We start from the raw sequence: 22,197 nt of genomic DNA, 5'->3' as shown, positions 1-22,197 counted from the left end.
GCCAATTGCTGACGGGCCCATGATCTATTAATATTCAGCAATATTGCCAAGCAGGCTCTGCAGTCCTAACACTTGGAGTACACTTCAGACCAACTGAGAGTTTAAGGCTAGCCTCAACTCTATAGAGAGTTGAAAACTACAGACTAACAGCTACTGCAAAATCGGCCTTTCCCAATCTTTCATCCATAACAAATTTCTTATTGGTTATATTAACACATTTTAAATGGCATATGTTTATAATTTAATTTCAGTATTTAGGGATATAAATGGACAGTTTGTTGACTAATAACCTCAGAGAAAAACTAGTCTGAACAGAGGAGGATTTATGTTTCCAGTGAAGATCAAGAGGTTAGTAAACTTAAAAGTTTAATAAGTGGCATTAAACAACACAGTGTTGTGAGAGCCCACATACTTAATCAAATCATATGAATAGTAATCTCATCTGTAATAGCAAAAGAGTAATTGCATCTCAGACTACTGTGAATCACATTACATGATATACCCATTGGGAATATTGCAAAGATTCCTTTATCACAATGCAAAAACTAGACTAGAAACCCATTAGAAATGACCAAAAATATTGAAGTATAGCATCCCAAATTCATTAAAAAATGGAATGGACATGTACAACTGTTATATAATTTCCTGTTCTTGCTAGTATTTTGATATGTGTTTCATAACTTATCTCACCAGAAAGCCAAATTTGGACTATAAAAATAAAATCATATGTAAGTACCTAGTAGGAAGCGAGCTGTTGGTAAGACAAATGGCCATAAAAGTTAGAATTCTTTGATTTTTTCACACTTCCTGATAACTTAAGCAGAATGGATTTCATAGGCGTTTTGAACATGGAAAAACAAGATCACATGGCAACAAACAATCAAAGTGCTGAAAGTTTAGCCTATGGAATGGGCAGAGAGCATCCAATCTCATTCTTAGAAACTATAACTGAAAATAAACTAGCATTGTTATATTAAAAAAATAATAATCTGGTTTAACTGGCATTCTGTGAGACCAGAAGGACGTCATTACTTAATCCTCTCTTGAACACTCCCTGCTGCTACCAGAGCAAGGAGCATAAATATGACCCAGTAAATAGTTTTTAAATTGTGAAAGGTGAACAAGGCAATCTACACTAATCCTTGGAAATCTGTCATCCTTTTTGGTAAGCCAAAGATGCAATCATAATAGTTGGCAAGAAAACAAAATATATTCTCTTGTGTGAGGTCAAATTATTTTCATTCATGATGAGTAATATGATCTATCAGCTCTCAAGAGAAATCATAAATTTATAGAAAATTCCCTTGTTTTGAAGGTAAGGCAGTGATCTTTGCATAGAAAGTTTTTTTTAATTTTAATTACTCATTATATGGAGTACATCACATTCCAGGTGCTTCAAACTGTATTTAATGTTAAATTTTTGCTCAGAAGGGAAAAGTATTCCAAATTGATTTTCATCAGACAATTGAAAGAATATATAGTATTTAAATCACAGAGCATCACATTTAACACTACCACACAACAAAAAGAAAACAGAAAAGCAGTTGTTTGTTGTTTCCTTGTGGAGAGAAATTCACTTAAAAATATATGCTTCTCTTCTACGCAAAATTAACAACTTTAAAGATAACCAAGATTCAGAAGCAGGGTCTATTGCAGCAGAGAGAAATCCAACACCTAAATGAAGTCATCATTGTAGCAAAATAAATGTCATCCATTAAAGAAAAAAGTGTAAGACATTTAAAATAAAACAATAATGATTAATTAACTGTCCTTCTTGTTCCGTAATTTGGCTAAAACTTCGAGCCATATGGAGCATGTTTTATTTTCAGAACATATGTGTGAATTTTAGGAGTCTGAAAAAGGTTATAGCTCTGTGGTTTGAGCTACTGTGCAAACAAAGCAACTGCTCACATGGATATGGTTGGTCAGTTAGAGGGAGAAATAATTTATGTATACTGAAACCTCCATACAGAAGATAAAACATCATGCATATGAATGTAAAATACTATTACACCGCAGTTATAAACTAATATTTACATGAGGTGCAATCCATAGAGTTCACCACAGTAGGTACTTGTTAAATCATCTTCTAAAATAAATAGAACAAATGAAATGCACTAACGGATAGAAAGGCAAGTGGAGTCAACGCAGCCAACTAATTCATATAAAATTATCAAGCTAGTTTACATTCCAAGCCCTGAAGAAGAGCAACATTGAACTATAAATAAAATCTGCAGAGAAGAACATAAAATGATTAAAAGAATTAATTGGACACAGGTGTTGTTGAAGCACATTTGGGGAGAGAAGATGCGTGCCTTAGTATCTCCACGTTTCAAAGATAATTACAATACTAACTGACCAGAATAGGACTGTAATTGGTAGAATTTTCCAACTTCAGTCCCCAGAAGAGATAAAAAAAAGTAAGGAGATGAACATTTCCCAAAGAGGACTACTTAAGTATATGAATGGTAGAACCAGAAAGGCTATTCAGAATGATGTCAAAGGATGGCCTACCAAATTTTATTTTGTATTCCCAGTTAAGGAGAGCCCTGTGCCCATCAGACAGAAAAGTGATGGAGTTAGTCTGATACACCTTAAAAATACAGCAGAAAAGACAGACACTCTCAGCCTAGCAGAATGTCTTACTTTACCTCACAGACCATTAATAAACTATGTGAGGTGTTTGGTACATACAGTGCTTCTTATATTTGTATACATTGTTACAGCCATGAAGGTGGCAAGATAGGCAGTATATTAACCAATATCGAAATATCTAATTTTTTTCTTTTACACAAAAAAACTCTTCTCTATATTTTTTTAAAATTTTTTGATTTCTTGTATATAGTACTTTATTGTTTGTGAAAGCATTGCCTAGTAATAACTACAACTAATTTTAAGTAACCTTAATAAAAGATGGGAGAGGGCTGGAAAGATGGCTGAGTGGTTAAGAGCACTGTCTGCTCTTCTAGAGGTCCAGAGTTCAATTCCCAGCAACCACATGGTGGCTCACAATCATCTGTAATGGGAACTGATGCCCTCTTCTGGTGTGTCTGAAGACAGTGACAATGTACTCATATACATAAAGTAAATAAATAAATCTTTAAAAAATAAAATAAAAGACAGGAGAAGTCTCAGAAAGGTGATGGGTTGAGACAGACTATCCTTGCTTAGAAATGAGCTATGTTGTATTCTTCTTTAGTTGCCCCCTGAGGCCTCCGCTTTAGTTGTGCTCAGGTTAAAAGCTGTGACAAACAAATGCCTTTTACCTAGAAAATTATGAACATTACCACTTTTTTTTATATTTATGTTATTTTATGCTTTATATTATTTTATGCTATATGAAGGTAAGATTTTTTTTCACCCGTAGCAAGGAAATTAACATATCAAATATGGTATAATCTTTTATGACCAATACTATGCATTACGGAATATCAATATCTAAAGGGATATTTTGGCATACGTTTTTGCAATATCATTTTGCTGTGGTTTATTGAAGCAAGCTGGACTATTCTGTTTATAGTTGGCTCTTCTTTGAAGGAATGAGCAGAGCGACCCTCTGCAATACTGCTAGGCATAAGAAAGGACAAAATCGACTTATGCTCAGCTTCAATGGGGGTTTGGTCCTGGAGAGTGTCTACCCATGTTACATTTTTATTGATTTTGAAATTTGTAAGGAAGTGTTCAAAGGCTGTGGTACCATGCAAATTTGAACAAGTTCTCCAGAAGAAATACGTTATTCCCCAGGTATTGCTCATTTACCTTTGATCGTTAGGTCTACAGTATAAAAACCTGAACCAATGTCTATCTAGAAAAAAAAAAAAAAAAAACTTGCTTTTTACAAAAATCATCCATTAAGAACATGTGCAAACTTCTCTATTTGTAGCTTTATTTTAAATTTTAACATTCATATTACAAAACTAAATGAGGCAGATCTCTGAAAGACCTGTCATCTGCTCAACTGAAATGACATGCGTGTGTGCGCGTGTGTGTGTGGCCATACTGCCAAAGTGAGCTTCCTTATGTTCTTCTTTCGACAACTGTGTTAGTGAATGTAAGCTGTGAGCTAAGCAATAAACACAGGCTGGGGCATGTGCACATGAGCGCGCGCACACACACACACACACACACACACACACACACACACACGGGTAACACTGAAGTTTCTCTAAGGAAACCTTTAATCACTTAAGCAAGGTCAAAGTTTTATTTTTGAAACTATAAGTAAATGTAAACAAAAGTAAAGAATAATGTATTAAAGTCTAGTTGCAGAACATGGTCAGTTCAGGCTCCATATCTCCCATTGCTAGGAGTCTTAGCCAGAATGGATTTCCCATTGCGCTGGGTCTCTAGCTCATCCCAGAGACATCCCAGCTCCAGTTGTCTCTCCCACTATTCTCTCCCTTCGTCCTCCCCAACCTTGATCTCTCCTTTTCCCATTTCCATTCCAGATCCAGGCCCACTTCCCCATCCACCTGCAATGTTTCTTTTCTTTCCCCATCACAGTGAGATTCACACACACACACACACACACACACACAAAACCTCCCATTGAACTCCCCCTCCTTGTTCCTTAGCTTCTCTGGATCTGTGAAATATATCATGGTTATCATTTACTTCACGGCTAATATCTACTTAATAAGTGATTTCAACTGAAATTTACTTAATACTCACTACTTATTAAGTGAAATTAGTTATATTTCAATTACATCTAAATTCCTTCAATCTACAATTTTTCCCCCCTGGGGGTCAAAGTAGCTCAGAAATTGTAGAAGTAGCCATCCGATGACTGGTCCAATTTAAGACCCATTCGATGAGAGATAGCCCACCCGGACACTGCCTAGAGGGCTAGGAAATAGAGGTTGGATAGCCCAGAGACCGAATATAGAACCAAAACAAACAAACAAAGAAACAAACAAACAAAAACAGTCAATGAAATGATTCCTAATGATGTTCCACTATACCCTAGTGTCTAACCCAATTGCCATCAGAGAGGCTTCACCAAGCAGTTGATGGAAATAGATGCAGAGAACCACAGCCACACGTGAGGTGAAGCTTAGGGAATGCTATGGAAGAAGAAAGGATTGTAGGACCCCAGAAGAAAACCTACAGGATCAATGTACCTGGGCTCCTAGGGGCTTACAGAGAAGGAACTACCAACCAGGGAGCCTGTATGGGAATGGACTTAGGCCCTCTGCGTATGTATTACAGTTGTGCAGCTTGGTCTTCTTTGGTCTTCTTTGGGACTCCTAAGAGTGGGAGCAGGGGCTGTCTCTCTGACTCTGCTGCCTACTTTTAGGACCCTTTCTTCCTACTAGGTTGCCTTGTCCAGGCTTCCTAGGAGAAGAGGTGCAACTTGATATGCCATTGCAGATTCATATCCATGAGAGGACTGCCCTTTTCTGAAGGAAATGGAGGAGGACTGTAGGTGTTGGAAGGAAAGGGACCGAGAAAGAGGAGGGAGGAAAAACTGGGTCCAGATGTATAAACAGACAGACAGTCAAATAAATAAGTGTAGTAAGGCCATAAAGTTAAGCCAGTTAATATCCTTCAAGCATTAACAGTTGAGTGACCTTCCTGACACTTCTATCAAGTGTCAAAGAACTCTACTGACAGATGTTCCTGTAATAACAAAGAGGGAGACCTGAAGTGGGGGTTATGAGCACATTTTCTTATTATAGTCACAACGAGCGCTCTTTGTAAGGCAATGAGAAAGACACCATTTTAACCAGTACTCAGTAGAAATTCTTAACTTCTCTATATCCACTACTGGTTTGGGTCCAAGTGTCAGATTTGCTCTCAACACTGACATTGTTTCTAGACTGTCTTCATTTGGGCTCCTTTAAGGTGTGGTCTACTCTTGGGTGCATAGGACATCGGGACATCTGTGCACCAATGCTGATTCAGATATGACACTTGTAGGATTCTAGTTCACATTTGCTGTTTTCCCTGACACTCTGACTCCTCTTTGCAACAAACCCATTAGCCACAAATGATGAACATTGCTATCACTAATGCTAAGGGACAAGCAAAACCTTCTCTCCCAGAATAGAGAGGCATGGCTCCCAGTACAGGAGCTATTGTTCTTCTAATGGCTGCTTGCCTATAGTTAAGGGGAGGGTGAAGGAGATGCACAAAACAGGCCTGTTTTGAAGATTAAGACTCCAAGATACTCAAATATGCACTCCTGCTCATTCTCTGGTCTTTCAATGCAAATGTCATTGTTAAGTTTTTAAGGATCAAAAGAACACCGCCCCACTCCCAAAGGAATAAAAATTTCATTTCCTCCAAAGCAGTCTCACTGAGCGTATAGAACACACTTAAGGGCAGGCCAACATAAAAAAAGAACTCAAAGGTATTTCAGGAATTATTTTGTCTTATAAAATGCTTTGTCTGGGCATTTTATTTTTAATCTTGCTGATCTTTCATTATATATCATTTTTTTCTATTTCTTGTAGGTTTTCTGTGTGTAAAAATATATGTGTCAGTATCTGTGTATGTTTCTTCTTTTTTTCATTTGGCTTCATTTTTTTTTTTCTTGTTTTACCCTATTCTGGCCTGATTGTTCTTTTATATGTCTGCTTGTTTTCTAATAAGAAAGAACAATAAGGGGTCTTGATTTTGGTGGGTGGGGAAGTGGGGAAAGTCTGCAAGGAGCTGGGAAATGAGAAAACATAATCAAAATATATTGTATGGAAGAAAATATGATGCAGAACCTTGAGACTTGCTAGAAACTCTTTAAAGTATTGAATATTTAGAGTCACTCGAGATTAAAATATCACCCAAATATAAACAATTGGATCACCTTCTCATTCCTACTTCTGATTAATTGGACTTAATCAAGTCATATGTGGACTTTGACCATAACACACAAACACAAATATAGACAGAATTAAGTGTGTTCATATGTATATTTACTTGATATTCAGTATTTATAAATTAAGATTCTAAAACTTGTATTCCTATTAGCCTATCTCTTGTCCCATAATGCTACTAGGTGAATATATCTTTATTCTGCTGAATGACAAGCAATAGCGTGGCAGTATGCCAACTCTCATTGGATGCATCTTAAATATCTTTCTAAAAGATGTTACAGCATTTTCCATATAGCTATCAAGTCACACGGGCATAACAAATGAAGCGCTCACTGAGCAAGTAAAATACCAGCCTCCATCAAATTCTTTTTTCTTCATTTATTCCTCTTTGACTATCAGAGAAACCTTTACTGGTTAAAATGATTAAGAGATATGTACCTATGTTTAAATTTAAAAAAAAAAAAGACTCAATAAGCTCAATGTTGCAGACTGCGAAGGTTTTTCTCTTTCTTTTCAAATGAAAACACAATTATTTAAAATGGGAGAATCATTTTGTTACATTCATTAATACTAGCCTCATAGCAGAGTCTGTTTTTCTTACTTCAGTTCTGCCTGTGACCGAGACAACTGGGGACATTTATGAATGCTTTAGGCAATACACTTCAGATACTCTAAGTATTTAGCATAATGAAGTCTAGTTGATTAATCTACATTAATTTTTCATGCCTAGTGTTCTTTAAAAATAGGGAAAATTCACAATCTGTGTGCTTTATCAGTGTGTAACTTTAAGCTTACTGATATAAGAGGCTATGTGTCAGCTTTATTTCTTTAATAAACCAAAAAGAGATTGTGGATAATAGTCATAGGTGAAGTACATTCTTAGAGAGTGCCATGAGACTAAAGCTGTTGACTACAAACCATTTAAAGCAATCATCATGAGAAACTATATAATATACTTAGGGGAATGATTTGATCCACCTCAGAGTCTAATCCATAAATAAGAGATTCCTCATAGAAGATTTACTATACCCCTATTCCAGAATTAAAATTATGTTACCATGGACATGTTTTCGAATGAAAGTAATCAAGAGGTATTGAAGAATGTTAAGTATATGTCAGTGTCTCCTTTTGTCCCTTCTAAGAAAACATAATTATTCTTTTTCCCTTAAGTACAGGGATCAAGGTAAGGCCATGGTACCTGCTAAGCAAGAGCTCTACCACTAAGCTAAATTCCCATCAAAATAGGATTTGTTGTAAACATTCATCAATACCAAACTGGAGCTTAGATCATCCAATAATGTCCCCAGTAGTCAAGACAAAATTACATCAAGCAGCAAAAGGAAAATTTACCCCAGAAAATATAACCTTAGCCATAGCTAAAAGAAGTTGCTTCTGAAGGTTGTGTCACTTGTGCTTGATAAGTTTCACATTACTGAAATTGGCAGAATAGGTGAAAATCAGTTTGGTATGAATAAGTCCAGACATGGAATGTGGATAGCTTCTTTGCTACTCTCTGGATAGCTCATGTAAATCTCCGCCATCAATAAGCTGTGCATCTTGCTAATGGTGGGATCTCTTTTAAAAACCATGATGTCTTCTCACATTTGTAAAATGCAGGGTTTCTCAACCTGTGGGTCGTAACCCCTAGGGGTCAACATGTGGGTTGCATAGCAGGTATCCTGTGTATCAGAAATAACTTTATGTTTGGTTGTTACCACAACCTGAGGAACCATATTAAAGGTCACATCATTAGGAATGAACTGGTGACAGTTCATTCATTATAAAGCCCTCACATACAAAAAAAAAAAAAAAAAAGTACAAAAAACTATGGAAGTGTGCTTGGTACAATTGTCTCATATTTCAAATGAGGACTTAAGTCCTTTCTCCTGACCTGACATCATACTACCCATAAGAACTCATGTCTATAAAATGCTAAATTCAGGCATGTTCACCAGTGGCAGACAGATAGTGTAGCTTTTTTTAATTCAGTGTAGTAGATGTAATGTAAACGCTGATTGCTTTAGTACTGACTACTGGCTCTGAAAATACCTGGCCACTCCAATAATCACAATCTACAATTCTTCTAAGCAACTGTTAGCTGAGCGTGGACATCAACCCCAATTGGAATAAGAGCTGCTTAACAAGACCACATAATTCTGAGGTTCTTTATTGCTGTTCCATGCGAGGCATGTTGTTATAGGAATGTTCCTAGCAAACTGGAATTCTATCATATGGTTTGAGTCCTCGTGTCTAAAAATTATCCAAAGCACTGTTTTGTTGTTGTTGTTTGTTTGTTTTTTTCGAGATTTGACATAAAAACAAGGTCAACTTTTTCAGTGTCTTTACTCCTGACATGAGCCTGGCTTCTGGCTTTTCCATTTTCAGCTCAGGTCCAGTGCAGCCCCAGACACACACTCACAGAGGAGCTTGTGGAATACCACAGTAGCGAGATGTTGCTGACACGGCCATCCCTCTTATTCTGTGGAGTATTTCTTTCACTCTTTTGCTGATGCCACTATGAAAAATATTGCTGGCACAGCCATACTGACACTTGACATTCTATCTTATTCGTGTGGGTAAGTTATTCTGGAAATTTTATTTTCACTGAAGATATTAATGTTTTATGGAAGGGCAGTCTAAACATAGACTTCCTTATTGTGGGTTTTGTGAGTTTTGCATATTGGAGTATTTCATTAAAAACTTAACTCCTGCAAATAAAAAGCTACCAAAGATCAGAAAGTCTTTTGCACTTGTTAAAACTGAAAATGAAGAAACATTTGTTTCTGCTGATTATTAATCTCCATATTAAGGTTAATGGAGCTTTTTTCAATTCTCAGTTTGAGAGTGTGAATTTTTGATTCACTGTAATTGTGCCATTATTAATTTGCAAGTCACTATTATGTATTGACACAATAAATAAAATTTTAAATTTCAATACCTCAAGCTTCCTGTGTTTCCACTACATAATCTATGAAAGGACAAAGGTCCCAAATAAGTCACTTATACTTTATATTCATTTTCAAAACCTCTTGGAAAAATCTTCTGCATTAAGACATAGCATTTATAAATTAGCTAATAAAACACACAAAAACAATTCAAGACAAAATCTAAGGACATTGAAACCGAGGCTATGGGGCCATGATTAAAACCATCAGAATCTATCTGTTTTCATCTCACGTACAATTCTGCTGATTACTTTTTAATCTAAGATGTACATTTCATAATGATGAATAGAGAAGATTTTATTACAAGCAGTTGAATGAGATTTTTAAAAAGCCTTACCTATATGGGCGACATGTCATTTGTAATAAGAACATATTTTAATATAGAGACATAATGAAATTATAAATTGGTAATAATCCACCATGTAATGAAATTTTTTTAAAGCTGGTTTAAAGTCATCTAAAATACAAAAGATACTTTTTGAGATGTTTTAATAATCTTAAACATTTACATTTTAAAATTTGACATTTGTTCATGAATACTTCTAACAATACTATACAATAGTGGTAACTTTAATTCAAAGTTCTTTAAGAGCATTTTCTTTATATACTTCTTTATTTTCACTTTTGAAGACCAAACAAAAGGCCTTGTGCCTTCTAGGTGAGCGTGCTACCACTGAATAGCATGATAAACATGCATTCTTCAATGAAGCCACAACAGCCAGCATTAACTGCAGTTCTAATTTATTTCGATGTTATGATGAAATGCTTCAAGTGACATTATTTTTCATTGCATCATAAATACATAACTAGACATATTAACATGCTGCATATGTAAAATATGGGGAGAAGTGCATGCATATAATTAAAGCCCATTGACACAACACTACTATTATAAATTTTTCTCTAAGAAGTTAACTTCTTTTCTCAACAGGAGTCAGCTGAATTTGTGGTAGAAAATGTACTGCTTTCAGATAATTTTGGAGTTAATCATGGTCTCCATGCTTATACATAATCATATATAAAAGAGTGACAATTAGATAATCACCTAAAGGTCACAAGAGAACATGTATGAGAACGTATGAGAACATGAACTCAAAGTGATCACTGATGGATTTATAAGGAAATATAGATGTACAAGGAAAATGTGGTTGAATATATGATGGGAGATTCAGCCTTTAAACCGGAAGAAAATCCTGCCATTTATGACAACATAAGTGGACCAACACATTATGCTAAGTGAAACAAACCAGGTACAGGTTAATGCTTCATAGTTTAAAGGATATGCAAAATCTAAAATTGTGGAATTTATGGAATTTGAGTTTGTGGTTTGGCAGAAGCAGGGGGAAGGAGGTTGAATGGTGTTAGACAAAGGATACATGCTTTCTTTCAGTTATGAAAGAAGAGTAAGTCAAAGAGCAAATCATAGGATTGATGGTACACCACTGTGCCTTCAGCTGGCAATAGGCTCCACACTAACAATGTGCTAAATGAGTAAGTCTTATGTTAAGTTCATTCATCTCAAAATAATATAATGACTGTAAAAATCCTTTCTGAAGTGATAGCTATATCTAGGGCACAAGTCAAAATAATAATTTCATGAATGTAAAATAAACTTCAAAATAAGACTATTGTTTACATTGAATGTGAAGAAATTTCTGTAGTGATAGATGCAAATATATATGTGTATATACATGTATGTGAATATCTAAGTATAGGTATAAGCATATCGTAAGTTAAATTTGAGCCTTTAAAAGTTAAATGTTGGTACACTAAAACTTTAGTCAATGTACTCATTTCAAGTAAAATAAGTTTCAATTTTATCTTAATATTGACCTCTAAAACAATATATGCTCTAGGTTTGACTTAATAGCAACATAGTTAACTATAGGTAAAATGGAAGCTTATCTAAAATGGAAAACTAATGTAAAAAACATAACAGTATCCTCTCTTTATCCTGGGCAGATTTAAAACATCACAGTGTGAAGACAAAGAAGCTTATTTTGGATTCATAGTTATGAACAGTCCTAGAGCATATGCACAATATGTACAATGTTATAGGTAAAGTCACAGATATCTTATAAAGTTACCTAATTCTAAAATGTAGAAATGATATATCATAATATTTTATCTGATCAGTATATTTCATGTCTTGGAAGCAATGTTGTCTCTGTATTTTTCTTTATTTTAAAATACTTTATATACCTAAAATCTCACTTATCAATTACAGTAAACTTCTCCTTTTTAAGGATAATTCGTTTATATTATAAAATCCTTCAATCTAAAATGTTTCCAATTAGATACATTTTTATATTTTGAAGTCAATATAGGACAAGTAGGATTTTGTTTAATTTTTCAACAAAAGGATAACTTTTGAAACTCTCACATTTAAATTCTGACTAGTTTTCCTATATTTGCAAAAGATCCCATTCATATACTGACTGGTGTTTTGAGATACCTCTAGTGGTGGCGTAAACTCAGCACACAGCACCTCACTCTTTTCCTGGAAACTCCATAGGATTAGAGAAAAAGGTCACTTACCATGTTCCAGGCAGGGTAGAGGTAGTCTGTACCCACAAATTCAAAGTAGTGAGCAAAGCCTTCCTTCAGCCACACATCTTCCCACCAAACTGGAGTCACAAGGTCACCAAACCACTGCAGGGACAAAAGGAATAGACATCAGGAAAAAGAAAAAAAGAAAAAAAAGGAAAAAAAAGGCATCATCTATCTCAAAGTGATTTTATCTAAAAGCGAATGGACTAAACTGTGATTATCATAACTGGAAGTCATTCCCAAAATGGTTCTGTTATCTGAAAATGTACTATGGCAAGACTGAAGTTATTAACATGACTTCTTAAATAACACTAGTCTTTTCTTAAGGCTGTCCGGTGATGGGACTAACTTGGGATCCATTTCATGGGGGCAGGAGGAGTGCAAACCCTGACACTATTACTGACACCATGCTGTGCTTGCAGACAAGACCCTAGCATGGCTGTCCTCTGAGAGGCTCTACCAGGAGCTTACTGAGACACGTGCACATGCAGCCAACCATTAGACTGTGGTCAGGGACCCCTATGGAAGAGTTAGGAGAAGGATGGAAGAAACTAAAGGGGATGACAATCCATAGGAAGATCAACTGTCTCAACTAACCTGTGCACCTAGGACCTCGCAGAGACTTAGCCACCAATTAAAGAGCATACAAGGGCTGGTCTGACATACCCCAGGCACATATGTAGCAAAGGACTTGTCTGTCCTCAGTTGGAGAGGATGTGCTGTACAGACTTGAGCCCCTAGAGAAGGGGGATGCTCCAGGGGGAGGATCACCCTCTCAGAGGCAAAGGGAAGGGGAAATGGAACGAAGAACTGGGAAGAAGAACCGGGAGAGGGGGCAATGTCTGGAAGGTAAATAAATAAAATAATTAACTTTAGAAAAGATTTATTTATTTATTTTATGTATATGAATGCTCTATCTACATATAAACCTGCATGCCAGAAAATGGAATTAGGTCACATTGTAGATGATTGTGAGCCACCATACAGTTGCTGGACATTGAACTCAGGGCCTCTGGCAATGAACTCAGGACCTCTTAACCACTGAGCCATCTCTCCAGCCTCTAACACTAGAACTTTATGAATGTGCTCAGTGAAGAACAAACTAGCAGACAAGGAACCCAATGTGTGTACTTAAGTTGGTATAGAAATGATCCAGGAATCAAACCTGATGACAACTGACTTCAGAGATCAAAGGGTCTATTGTATAGAAGGAAAGACTCAATTCTTTTGACATTACAGAGACAGACTGAGATAAATGAGTGGAAATTCAGAATAGACAGTATCTGCTGAAGATGCAAAAGACTCTAGCTGGTGGTTCAAAAGTGCTGCCTGGGGAGGTGGTAAGCAGTTCATCATGAGATGATGAAGGATGTCTCTCTCTCTCTGACACAGAGACAATGAGCTCATATTGACTAATGAATCCAGCCAAAGGTTCTGACGATCCTCCATGCTAGATGCTCATGATAAACAGAAACTTAGCAAGTAATATCTGATAAAATCTGATATTCAAAGGTTTTCATTGGTATTTTGATTAAATAACAATACACTACACTGGAACCTTTATTTTTTTATCAAAAATATATTACATGCCATGAACATTTAAAAAGACTTGAAATTCAATGAAGAAAACATAGAGAATGTCCATTTTCCTACCGGTGACAATTATTATGCATGATAAATAACTTTAAAAATAACAAGGAACAGCATAAATTCAAATCTTCACAAGATAGAAGGATGGAGATGGAAGTGCTTGTAATTGGAGAAGTAAAATCATTCTCTCCACAGTTGACAATTGAGCTGGAACTTTTAATAATAAGGAGCCAGCCATGAGATAGCCCTGGGCAAGAAGATTCTAGGCAAACAGCAGATGTGAGTAAGGCACGGTGTGTGGATTCTGTGTGGTGGGAATATGTTCTCTGAGAAGCAGAGGCATGGAAAGCTGGACTCTGGTTGATCAGGCAGAAGGAAGAATGAAACAATCTTGATAGAAAATTACAAGGATAGCTTGGGGACCTGACCAAGTGTGTTAATGTTAATAAATAAAATGTCATTTCCTTTAAATAATCTCTAATTCAAATACAAATAAGAAATTGTTCCAAATATGGTAATGGCTATACAGCCTTTAATTTGCATTTTTTCTACTTTATACAGAATACATGTTTCTCTTTCAAATTGACAACCTGTCTTCAGAATTGTGACAACAAATAGTTTTGAGGGGATAATAGACAAATCCCATGTGACAATCACAGTGAAAATCGTGAGAGATATTTCTCCTAGCTTCTGTTTCATTTCTTCATGGCAAGTGGCCTCTACCACTGAGGTAGCACAGGAAATTAACATACAATAGGAACTGTAGGAAATAAAGAGCCCTGAACAATTCCAGGACTATCACTGTGCCTTGGCTAAATGTAACTGTATCTAATATCATGTACAGAAATTTGCCAAAAGGAAATTACATTTGCCTTAGAACTATAGGTCAAGGGGGAAAACAACCTAGCACTGAAGGACCCCAGTTACTCCTGCAGAAGTGATTCTGTAACCTGAGGTCAGAAGCATGTCTGGCTTACTGAGCACAAAGGTACAATTCTCTCACTTGTTCACTGTGACAGGAAAAGATATTCAGGCAAATAGTCACTCAGTGTAGACCTCATTAAATCAGGTTCATTTATAACCATTTAACTGCTCACCTTTTTCCCTACCAGCAGTTGCCAAGTGACTCTTTTTTTTTTTTTTCAGTTTTTCTGGATTTTTAAGGGATTTGCAGTTTATAGTATACAATGCCAAATTGCACCACACTGAGAGTTCTGGAGTTCAAGCATAAATGGCACCCAAAGATCTAGCAAGTAGGATGGGCATTGCTTGCTTTCTGTTAACAATGTCTGATTTCAATGACTTTTTCCTTCACTAAATTCATGATCTAACAAGTGTTGCAAACTCTTATGTAACTACCTTCCATGAGTAAGAAATATCATAAAGTCAAAATGAGATTAATTTTGACTTTTAGCTTCACTATGAAGTTGTCCAATTTACATATGGATTTCTCACTATACCAAGTTAAAAAAAAATCATGCATTTGAGAACAGAGAGTCTGTAAGCTGAATTAGTGAAAGACTTCCTACGTGTCTATGTGACCAGGAAAGAAGAGTAAAAAGCAGATTTTGGCGAAAGCAAATTCTGACTGATACACAAAATTCACCTACATCTCTCCAAAACGCAATAAATCATTTCCCTCACTGCACTTACCATATGGACACAGTAATAATCAAAGAAATGGAAGCGCAGCTGATCAGCAGCTACACAGGGACTCTAAAGGGGCAGGCACTCCATCACACGTTTCAACTCAACCCAGTGACAGTTGCTTACTCGATACCATCAGTTTGTATATGTGTGCTTACCTTATCGTCTGAGAAAAATGATATGCCATGCGCTCAGAAACTGCACAGAGCTTCGTATAAGACATAGATGGGAGGATACAAACCAAGCTCCTCATCTGGATGTCTGAAGTCACCCCACATTTCAGACAATTTCACATTATACTTACACCTGTTCCTCTTCCCGTACCTGGTGACATATTTCATGAACAATGACCATGGTGACATCCAGCAAATAAGAAATAGATGACACACTGGGATCCAGCAGTATTCTTTGTTCCACAAAAATACTTAGTCCCCAGTTCTCCATAGCAGCATAAGGATGCTTAGGCACAGCTAAAAGATCTAGAAACAAAATAAAAAAAGTTCCAAAGGTTTTTAATGACACTGGATCCTAAATTTCACAACTTAAAAAGTTCAGAAATCCTAAAATAAGAAGGAGTACTTGTTCTTTATTACTTTTTCTTATATTAAACAATCAGCCACGTCTATATGACAGTAGAAATATGGGCTATCTCTATCGATGCTGGAGATACATCACACTTCATATCGGGCCCAACACTCCAGGGTGCTGAAAGTATACACAACATTATTGATGAGCCCATCCTTATAAATTTCAGAAAAGCCAAGGAAGCCAAATGCAGCAGGAACCCAGAGTCAAAGGCATTCTGACTTCTAATGAAAATATATTCAGCCCAGTACAGAAGCACGTGTATTATCACTCTGTTTCAACTCTATCTCATAGAAAACATTTCAAACTAGTTTTAAGATAAGGTGTCAGTTTTTTTCTAATTTCTTAAATTCCTGTGTGTTCTTCTGTTCCTGTCAAAATAGAACACTATATTTAATCTTAGCTTATAGAGAAAAGCATGACAGTGGATGCAGTTGCAAAGGTAGAATAGAGGAGACCTATGGGCTTCAGCCTGGGCTTGCCACCATCAACTACAGATGTGACATCAGTAAATCACTTAGGTTCTCAGGACCACAATTCCCTCAGCTATAAAGTAAAGTTATTGGCCTTTTCTTTAAAATGTCTTCCAGCTCAAAAAAAAAAAAAAATCCATGATTAGACAGATCTAAAAATATGTGCTTATTTTAAAAGGTCATCCAGGTATTATCAACTTCTGATTATGGAGAGAAAAGAAGTTCATGTTTCACTCACTCCCCCTGCACCAGACTCAAAGCAATGGTAAATAAAATATTTTAAAAGACCACTAATCTTCGGGCTCAAAATATAAGCCTCTCAGTGGATCAGAAATGGAACCCAAATGCAAAGTGGTTGTTATGAGAATCTATGGACCTGCTGGTCTCTGGCTCCAAAAGTAGCAGCAGCAGCTAGGGATTGGCTCTGACCGGACAGACTAGGGCCAAAAAGACCAATGCCATGTTCACTGCTTGATGTCAAGGGCTGAGGTAAAGCACACACACTGAGAGTAGAAATGGCTGGTGCTCACTGCATACTGAAAGTGGCAGCCAAGAAGGGTTTGAACCATGGCTCTTATACATGTGCTCTTAATGACAATAAACGCCCTCACTCCAAAATGGAAATCCAGCTCAGTAATGGAGTAATGTGTTCCAAGGCTACCAGCAAATTGTATGAGAATGTTCAATACAGTATTGTTTCAAAAGGTGAAAAGGGAATTTATATGCTTATATGACTTTTCACCAAAATAATACACCAACAAGGTATAAAAACATTTCATAATGGAATACTACATAGCAATTAAAATAAGCGATCTCCACACTGGGCTCTACCATTTCAGGCATCAACACAGATAATCTGAGGAACATAAGAACAAAGAAAGAAGGTATAAAACGACCCCTATACTCATTAGAAACATTCAGAATAATACTGCCTAATGTATGCATATCTTCTCATAGGCAAAACATTCAAAAATAGTTCTTTATAGTGTATACACATCTTCTCACATGCAGGAAAAAGATAACAATAGAAAATTTCCATGCACACACACACAGGAACTGATAATAAAGACACTAACTTTAAGGTCACAGTTGCAACTGCGGCGAAAGGAAGAGAAAAAGATTGTAGGACAGCCACACAAGGAATTAATGTCTTCATATCAATATTTTAAAGCTGGTGACGAGTACATTGATATTAGCATAATAGTATTCATCCTTTTATATATGCTTTAAATATTTCACAACAAACAATTGAAGAGATTGGTCATAGCATCGAATTGTTTTTTTTTTTTTGAATTCACAAATATCTGTTCAGTACTGGTGATGTTCTGAAATCTGAAATATGTATTAAAGTAGGTCAAACATATCTCTCAAATTCCACTACTTATTAAACTCATAATAACAGTATGAAAACAATAACATATAAAATATATATTTAAAATACTATGAGAGAATATAAGTATATATGTATGGGAGATTCTTAAAAATGTTATTTATTGGGCTTCAAATGGTGACTAGGATTATAGTAGGTATATGGGTTAATCTGCTCATTCTCAGGATTTTAAATAACAAAAAGAAGTCATATGTGCAAACACTGAGAATTGCTATCCTGCAAATATTGTTTGGGGCTGTCCTTCAATGTCCTTACTATCAGCATAACAGTGCTTATGTACAGAGAAGTTCAGATAAGAAGTAAAATACAGAAATGTTCTGACTAGTAAACACGAGGAAATACATCCCAGTATAAACATTACAGGTTAAATAAGTGTGGAAGGTGTGGACAAAGCATCCCTCTCCAATTTAGTCACCCTCACCTGGCATGCGAGCAATATTTACAGCTGGTTTATTTGAAGACCTGTGCAAGTGTAACTCGAAGGAGTATAATAAGTACTGCAGTGCTCAGGCAAGGAAGTAACAAATGATTTGGATAAACAGGAAGGAGGCTGATGGGTTGGCACCATATAATAAGGGAGATATACCACAGAACTAGTACTTAGGGAAAGTATCTAACAGGTAAATTCACTCACTTTACATAATTGAAGACATTGCCTACATATTAATAAACTAGATAACAGATCCAAAGTGTGTCAGCACTGGCTATCACTAATACACGGCCACAACAGAAGCTGTCCCAGCATCACATACTTGTGTAAACAGACAGACCTATGTACAATTTTTTTCCAGGATGAATCCTGTTGCATGAAAAGCCAATTCTGAATCCTATACATCTTTATAGATCTTCATGAGCAGTGTAGAACCCAGTCCTCATTCCCAGCTAAGTGAGCAGCTCACTTGGGGCTCAATAGGTCCGAAGACCTGGAAAGGAGACTGCAAGCACATGACTCAGATGTGCCATGTAGAAGTCTGTCATCCAAGGGAAAAATGCACTGAAGGGCAGTTTATGGATTGCAAATGACTATTGAGCCATATAAAAACAGATGCAGCTGAAAAAACACTTATTATAGAAGCATAGAGAGCCGAGTTCCATTCCCACCACCTATGGTGGTGCATGCCTTTAATCCAGTGCTGGTAAAAAGAGACAGGTGGATTCCTGAGGCCCACTGGCTGGCCAACCCACAGTGACCTCCAGAACACAGTGAAAAACCCTATCTGAAAAAAAAATTGGTTGTGTGGCCTCCTGAAGAGTGATGCCCCAAAGTAGCAGACCTCTGGCCTCTACATGCACTGACATATACCTCCTACACATGACACCTACACCAGCATGCATACTCTTACATACATACAAGCATATATACATACATACACACACCCATACATACACACGATTAAAAACAAGAATAATGAGGGAGCACTTGTTGATGGGTACAACGTAATAAGGCTTTGATGTCATATGGCTTTACATTAGCATTCAGAAGTATTAAACCGCCAAAATCTAGACAATAGTGTCTCAAGTAAACCAAACACGGACTCTAAACAAATAGGGCAAATTCAGCTAAAGTGACTGACGGGAAGGATTGAGCACAGTGGGATAAATAGTAATGAGGAGCTTCTTAGGTACAGATGTCGGAAAACATTAACAACAGAGGAGATAAAAGAAAGATAATGTAAATGTTTTCAGATTTGGTTCCACGCATATAACTGTGGTTACAACGGATTAGAGAATTGGTCAAATAACTATGGAAAGGACTATTGAAATGACTCTTCATAAATTGAGGAACCTCAGAGGATAGCCTCATAATTAAGGAATATCTGCATTGCATATATATTCACACAAAGACATGTGCAGACAAATTCTCATAAAAGCTCAACTTTCAGCACCTAAAAAATGGGCCAGAACCCATCAACGGGCAAAGAATAAAATGTAATATAGCATACAACCAAGTACTACTCATGAGTAGACAAAATAAATGAAATGTAGGGGCAGAATACAGAATGAATGAGCCCCAAAATTGTGCACTGAGTTTTTAAAAATTAAAGGAATGCATACTGTATAATTAACATTATTTATGTAAAATTCCTAGAAATTCAAGCTAATCTCTAGTGAGAAAGATCAGTGAATGGCTGGGACAAATCTGGAAGCTATTACAGCATGATGCTAGGAGTTATTTTGGAGTCAGAGTTACACTATGCTGACAGTTATGTGCATATTAAAGAATCAAGTCATACACAGAATATAGCCAATGGAGCTACATTGTGAAGAGTGTTATTAACTGAAGCAGTATTCTGCTTATTTCACTTATATTGAATTAAGTTACCTTAATTTTGCAAAGTAAGTAGACTATACCCATTAAAATATACATCTGTAACTTTTTAATTCGCCTCCCCCCAAATGAAAGCTCACGTTTCAGAAGATAGTTTACTTAAAAATTCAAAGAAAGTTCTAGATAAAATTATACATAGTGTTCTTCCAAATAGTAACTATCATCTAGAAATCTATGGTTAATAGAGGGGGGAAAGTCATGTATTAAAGAATGTGGTGTCTTGGGCTGGAAAGATGGCTCAGTGGTTAAGAGCACTGGTTGCTCTTCCAGAGGTTCTGAGTTCAATCCCAGCAACCACATGGTGCCTCACAACCATCTGTAATGAGATCTGATGCCCTCTTCTGGTGTGTCTGAAGACAGCTACAGTGTACTCATACACATAAAGTAAGTAAATCTTTTTTAAAAAGAGAATGTGGTGGCTTAAAAAAAAAACACAAAAGTCTATTGTGGTCCACTCCTTTCCTCCAGATGCAGGTATATTGCAGTTCCTCTAACCATGCCAGCACTAAGCTAAAATGACCCCGAGGGAAGCCACAAAATCTTAGACATGCTCCTCAAATTTTGTTTAAATCTACCATTTCTGAGAACTGCATTGTTGATTCATAGAAAACATCAGGAAGGCCATGTGTTCTCCTGTTCCTCGGACTGCCTCTTCTTACTGCTACTTTGATTTGGGGTTTTGGGGTTTTTTGTTTTGTTTTGTTTTGTTTTCCTTTTTCTTTTCTTTCTTTTTGTTATTCTCTCGCCATTGTGACCTTGGAAAAACAAACTTCTCAGAATCTTCACTTAGAGTTTCTGTGTAAGATGTTTGTGTGCTTGAATGCCATTCTGGTCTCACCCAAACCCTGTTCATTTTAAATTTCACTGTACCCAGTTCAGAACTCACATTATTTACAAAAATAACCCAAACTTCCTTATCATGGTGTTGAGAGGAGAATAATTTAGAAATTATTAACTCATTAAGACGATGCATGTATCAGTTCATTATTGACAAGTGTATCATTTTTTGACATTACAGCACACCAGTTTGTCACTTACAAATTTCATAATCCTGACCAAATTAAAACAAAAATTTGCAAAGGAAAATTCATGTTTTAAGTATGATTGTGTCTTAGACCACATCTCTATCTATTCTAAGGCAAGCACATCCCATGAGATGCAGGATGGACACCAGGCACTGCCTTTTCTGAAGCTTGATTGGTTAACTTTGCCTCTCCCATCCCTTCTGTTCTGTGATGATACTGACTTCTCCAGAAGATCACAGCATCAAGGCATTGTCTTAGATTCAGAGCACATCCCTCAGCAAACATCAGTGACACCAGTACCTTGTGTTTTCCAGATTCGAGAACTGTGAGAAGCAGATTATCACTGTGACCCAAAATTTTTGTTACAGCAACACAATCAGAGGAAGACACTTAACTTAATATGTCTTTTTTTTTCCTTTTACTCTTCTCATCTTACCACATGTCACCTGCTACAACCCACATGAACAAAGAACTGTGATGCTGTCTACATGAAAATGTCTAGGCATTTGCAATGGGCCGCTGTTTTTCATGCTCCAAACACACCCACGGTTTCTGGAATAGCCTCTCACTTTCACTTTTTAAAATATTTTTAAAACTTTGAGATAGCCTAGACATTTCTTTTGCACTCTGGGGAAAGTCCACCACCATGAAATGTTGTTGTACTGCACCAAGAAGACCATGTAGGTTGATCCTGCAACCATAGAGACAGACCCCAATGGTCATTAAATATACTCTGCCAATGGACATCAACAGAGAAAGAGGAACACTCCTCCATTGCTGGTGGGATTGCAAGCTTGTACTACCACTCTGGAAATCAGTCTGGCGGTTCCTCAGAAAACTGGACATAGTAC

The 22,197-nt window shown here is 36.5% G+C and overlaps 1 protein-coding gene across 2 annotated transcripts in view; it reads right to left on the bottom strand.

Annotated features, from left to right (window-relative positions):
- Trhde (thyrotropin releasing hormone degrading enzyme) overlaps positions 1-22,197 on the bottom strand; it is a 388,187-nt gene that overhangs the window by 163,179 nt on the left and 202,811 nt on the right. For both annotated transcript variants that reach the window (XM_021204999.2, XM_029542439.1), the window contains exons 4-5: positions 15,869-16,023; positions 12,296-12,409 (exon numbers count right to left, since the gene is read on the bottom strand). In XM_021204999.2, coding sequence (XP_021060658.2) covers positions 12,296-12,409; positions 15,869-16,023 — 269 coding nt within the window. The remainder of the gene's footprint in view (positions 1-12,295; positions 12,410-15,868; positions 16,024-22,197) is intronic.

The sequence above is a fragment of the Mus pahari genome, chromosome 9, assembly GCF_900095145.1.
Source record: "Mus pahari chromosome 9, PAHARI_EIJ_v1.1, whole genome shotgun sequence".
NCBI classification, from domain to species: Eukaryota; Metazoa; Chordata; class Mammalia; order Rodentia; family Muridae; genus Mus; species Mus pahari.
Note: the sequence above shows the minus strand (reverse complement) of the source record. Positions and strands in the feature narration are given on the sequence as shown.